Source organism: Pterocles gutturalis, unplaced genomic scaffold (assembly GCF_000699245.1).
Source record: "Pterocles gutturalis isolate BGI_N339 unplaced genomic scaffold, ASM69924v1 scaffold41272, whole genome shotgun sequence".
In the NCBI taxonomy this organism is placed as follows: domain Eukaryota; kingdom Metazoa; phylum Chordata; class Aves; order Pterocliformes; family Pteroclidae; genus Pterocles; species Pterocles gutturalis.
Window position 1 is genome coordinate 14,803 of NW_010109200.1, and position 5,189 is coordinate 19,991.

At 38.3% G+C, this 5,189-nt stretch overlaps 1 protein-coding gene across 1 annotated transcript; it reads left to right on the forward strand.

Moving 5' to 3' along the window:
* Position 1: 1 nt before the first annotated feature.
* Positions 2 to 4,843, forward strand: LOC104461349 (complement component C7-like; the record flags this gene model as incomplete). The annotated part of the gene is made up of 7 exons (XM_010072903.1): positions 2 to 129; positions 427 to 482; positions 1,251 to 1,326; positions 2,263 to 2,404; positions 3,223 to 3,364; positions 3,911 to 4,049; positions 4,709 to 4,843. Coding segments are annotated over exons 1-7 (696 nt in total), but the record flags the coding sequence as incomplete, so codon positions are not given.
* Between the last annotated feature and the right edge of the window lie 346 nt (positions 4,844 to 5,189).

Consider the following 5,189-nt stretch of genomic DNA (forward strand, 5'->3'; position numbering starts at 1 on the left):
GAGCAAGGCAGAGTGAGAAGAGACGTACAGTAACAGACAGACTGACAGGCTCCTTTGGTTGCTGAATTGAGTGGAAATGCATTTTCCCTGGTAATTGCTGGATATCTGAGTATCTCATCTAACATGAAGGTAAGACAATTGCTTACTTAATTTGTTCTGATGAAGTGAATATGACAAGTGCAATGAAATATTAATTTATATGGAGAAATACTTAGCTGAAAATGTAATTGAGCAATATAGCAAGAAAGAAGAAAACTAAAAAACCAACAGCTTACACAACAAAGCTGAGGACAATCAGTGTGACGCTCTCCTTCATTTCTTAAGCTAACTAGTATAAACATTGCAGAAAGTTTGAACAGCTGCATGAGCTAACAGAAAAAAAGCAGGAAAGCAATGTAAGTTTGCTTTTGCTCCTCTTTTTTTCAGGTGCTGGGGATTTTTCTGTTGCTGGAAGTTTCAGGCTTCTTCTCCATTTTTTCCAGGTGAATATTTCTTTAGCAGATTACATGCTGAAGACTAAGCGTGTATAATTTAACAGACAGCTTCTGGCTGATGACGTGACTCAGGGCTTAAAGGGGTCTTCAGATATATTTCCTGGGAGAGGAGACACTGTTTGTTGTCAACGCTGCCACTGCCATCAGTGGTGGCAAGAGTGAGGAATTGTGGTGTCCCTTATCTCTGCTCAGAGGATTCAGCCGCCCTTTGGGATGAGAGCACATAGTGGTGGTGTGAGCCACAGCAATGCATGTCTGCAAAACACAGCGCAGCTGACCCCAATCCATCCCCGATCTTGGGGGCAGGTTGCACCCTTAGTGCCTCCCATTCGCAGACTGGGTATCTGAGAGCTACCGCAGGAAGGTCTGCAGCACAGCAGGGCACACACAGCCCCTGGCAGCTCCCAGACGATCTTCCAGACGTGGTCTGGTCTCTCTCTGTTTTGCAATGTGAAGCTGGTCTTTGAAGCTGGTAGATGGTTGCAGAAAATCCTTGCTGATCATCAGGCTAGGTGAATGTGTCTAGTTTCTTCTTTTCAGTGACCAGAAAGTGCAAGCTGAGACTGATTTCATTCTTACACATGAGAAGCAAATTCACATGGTTTTGGAGGGAGCCTGATTGTACCCCCTAATTGTTATTGAAAGCCTGCTTTGCTGTTTAGGAAAGTTTTGCACTAATATTTATGGATGGAAATTCCTCATGCTTTTTATATTTTTTTAATTTTTCCCCAAATGCAAAAAATACCGCCAGAGCAGCCCTTCTCCTCCAGTCCATTGCCGCTGGAATTCCTTTGGCCCTTGGTCCGAGTGTGATGGCTGTACTCAAAAACAGGTAGACAGGCACACTTTTTCTGTACTAATGACTTCACAAGCGTATGCTGTTTTCCCAGTAATTAAGGATCCACTATATTTTGTAAACCCCAAATCAAGTGTCAGACAAAAGCCCCAGCAGAAGAAGGATGAATAACAAAGAACTCAGAATGGAAATCCTCCAGTCTGTCTCCTCTGTGTTTCCTTTCAAAACTATGATATTCCTGTTGTAGAAGAATTGGTGCGCTTTTTATTTTGGTGATAGTTCTAAAAAGCTCAGCTGAACTGTTCAGTAAACTGAGACATTCCTCCAATGATGCTGGCTTGTACCAATTCCATTGATGTTTCATTAGAGGAGTCATGTCTCAAGGCAAGAAAACTTGTTTGGAAAGTATTATCGTCAATTAAAACAAATTGATGATTTTTACAGTGCAGCTCTATTGATGTGCAAGACACTTGCTTTTGATTTTCCTTCTCATTTACTTTGATGTTACATCAAGTAGGGAAGGATTAGTCCAAATTAAATGTGTGCCATGAGATAGTCCTTATTCTTTTTAGAAGCAAAAATTAGTCTATTTGATGTTAGATTTTATAATCTTCCTCAATTACATCATTTGCTTTAAAGAACTGTAGCAAATTCCTATCAGGCATGACAGATCCTATTAAAAACGTAAAACAAAACTGAAATTTATTATCAGCTTTCTCTTGGTTTCAGTTACATTTTAGATTTTTGAACAAACCAGCCAAGGTTATGGATTGGTCTAAAGACCTTACAGAAAAAATAGTTGTCTTTGTATTAACTGGGAAGTTTGTTACCATGTTGTGGTAATGTCGAGTGTTGTTCTCAGAACCAATAGTGAATGTCTCATTTCCTTACAGCAGTAGGATGTCTTGACACTAGTACACTATTCCTGCTTTGCATTTGTATTTTCTAACATCTTCCTTGATTTGCATTCAGATTCGGAGACGGACAGTAGCGGTTTATGGCCAGTATGGGGGAAACCCCTGCTTTGGGGATGCCTTTGAAACAAGACTGTGCACCTCCACAAGAGGATGCCCAACAGAGGATGGCTGTGGTGATCGGTTCAGGTGTTTCTCAGGTACCATCCAAGATCTCTTTCACCATTTTCTGGCTATAAACTTAAGAAGATAAGCTTGTTATCTTTGAACTTCAGTAAATGGACAATGACTTTGCAGAAGCCTTGCTTACAGATAAATTTGGTTTGGCAGGATGTTTCCTTTTTTTTTCAGCCTCGACTATACGTGTTTTTAATTTCATCTGGAGTGTTGCAAAGCTTTGCAGATAATATGCTGTAGCCCTGGTAGCCTCTCTAAGTCATTCTGCCTTATTAATTTCTCCCAGAACACTTTTTTGTTGTTGTTGTTATGAGAAGGTAATTAAGGAATGTGACCTTAGATGTGGTTGTATGAAGCTGTTCTAGGCTATATCCAAACATCTTGGAAATTCCCCGAGTCACGGAAACTAACGGTCCCTAAACCAGTCCCCACATCCAAGCAGCTTCCATTACCTTCACAAAAAAGGCACATTATCTCAGTAGGCAGACGTCACAGAGGAACATGATAAACATGTTTTGGTGCTGCCAGAGATATAATCACAGTTAATCACAAATGATAGGGTCAAAAGATGAAAGCTCAGGAAATAAATCCAGAAGTCGACTGTTTTATTAATATATAATAATCCTTGAATGGCTGTGGTTCCCTCAAGTGTACTGTGCACTATTTCTTTATGTCTACGTTTACCCTTGTTTTACAAGCCCTCCTGGGCACAGACTGTTCACTGGGAGAGTGAATGAGCTAATTAATGTAGTAGATAAGTGGGACACTCACTTTGATTTTAGGTGATTTATTTTTAAATGGAAAAACACTTCTTTCCCCATGAATTTTTGTTCTGATTTAGGTCAGTGCATTAGCAGATCTCTTGTGTGCAATGGAGATCAGGATTGTGAGGAAGATGGTGCAGATGAAGATCAATGTGAAGAGAAGAGGACTGTATGTCATATTGATAAAACACCTCCAAATTCAGAACTTACAGGAACAGGGTAGGGTTCTGTGCTGGGCTCAGCTCTGTACTGGTGCCAAATGCATTTTCATTTTTGTTGTATTTATAAGCTCTGGCTGTACAGATAGGCTTCCTGGGCCTATGGTGAAACGTCCCATACGCAGAAGTGTATCATTCTCTTAAGTGTCTTTAGTCTACTTTTATCACTTGGTATGTGATATAATTCAGATATAATACAAAAAAACATTTTGCAATGGATACCCTTTTTCTTCTGTGTTGCATTAATTGCTGGAACAATGAAACTTAATAAAATCAGTTGTGATATATATGAATGTCTTAATGTTAAGAGATATTGATACGTGTTCATTCTTGTTGACAAATTGAGAACAACATTTTGCCTATACACACTGCAGTTCTGCAAATGAAGAAGTCTGTCAGTTGATATCCCCTTTTCTTGGGCAAATCAGTTTATGATCTTAACCTGCAGATACACCATTCAGTTGTAATGGCCCTGTAACATTTTCCTTCTGTAAAATAATTTGCTACATCTCTATCTTAATGATCTTTAATGTTTTTCTTCTGGTAGCTTTGATGCCATCACTGGTGAGACTCGGGGAAGAGTCATTCATACAAAAAGTTTTGGAGGACAATGCAGAAAAGTCTTTAGTGGTGATGAGAGGGAATACTACAGGCTGAGTGAAAGCGTTCTTGCTTATACTTTCCAGGTATGTTTCCATTAAGCACAGCTTTATATTTAGAGTCATGATTAAGACCAGGAGAATGATGTAAGGTCTCTTGGCAGGTCAGTTTCTCTAAACACAGCTGAATGACACATGTTCCCTCTCTGTAATCACTTACTATTTTGAAATAGAAACTAGTGTATATCTTGCTGAAATGAAAGGAAAAAACCCATAAATCCTGGGATGCGATTTCTGTTTCTCACACAGTTAGACTGAATGTAAAGCCATCTCCTTAGCTTAAGCAGTGGCCTGAATCACCCTAAGAAATGTTAAGTGCACAAGACTTTGGGGTGCTTTGTGGAGATCTTCCAGAGTTAAGACACTATCACTTGTTTGAAGTCACTGTCTCAGAGATTTGGCTTGTCTCACATTTATCAAAAAAACATGCCAAGCAATCCTTAATGTACTTCATAATGTAAATGCTTCACATACAAATATATAAATATATATATATATGTGATGCTTTTCCAGTGGTGTTCAGTGCTTTTTACGGAATCTGAAATGGATTCAACCTGAAAAACACATTGGCTTTTTGGCATCAGAAAGGACTTGCTCTACTCTAGGAGTTATCATTTTTAACATGCTTTAAGTTATCATTTTTAACATTAAGCTCTTTATACAGAATGCTGTCTTTCATCTTGTAGGTTAAAATTCAGAATGATTTCAGCTATGAGTTTTTCAACAGCAGCTGGTCTTACATGAAACACACAGAGAGGTATGAGAAATCAAACAGTGGACACAGTTATTCACAGAATAAAATTCTGCAACACAGCCAAAAGGTATGTATAAGTTTTCTCTGTGGTTTAGTATTTTGCATAAACATTTTCATAATTTTTTTCATGTGCTTTTTTAGTGAGATGCAAATATTTATTATATCCAGATATTTTTGGCACAAAGTGCATGACAGAAAAAAATCCCATAAAATCTTTACAAACAGATCACTGGTTTGGTTATCAATCAAGAAGGGTTGGCTGCTCTTTTTACTTTCACCATTTTACCTCTTTATTAGTAATTTATTTATTTACTAACTGTTTTGCTCCTTATCTGAAGAAGAAAAACATTGTATTTTTCTCATAATTGATTAATCATTTCCATTTTCTTCTAATGATTTACTGCACCACTTCC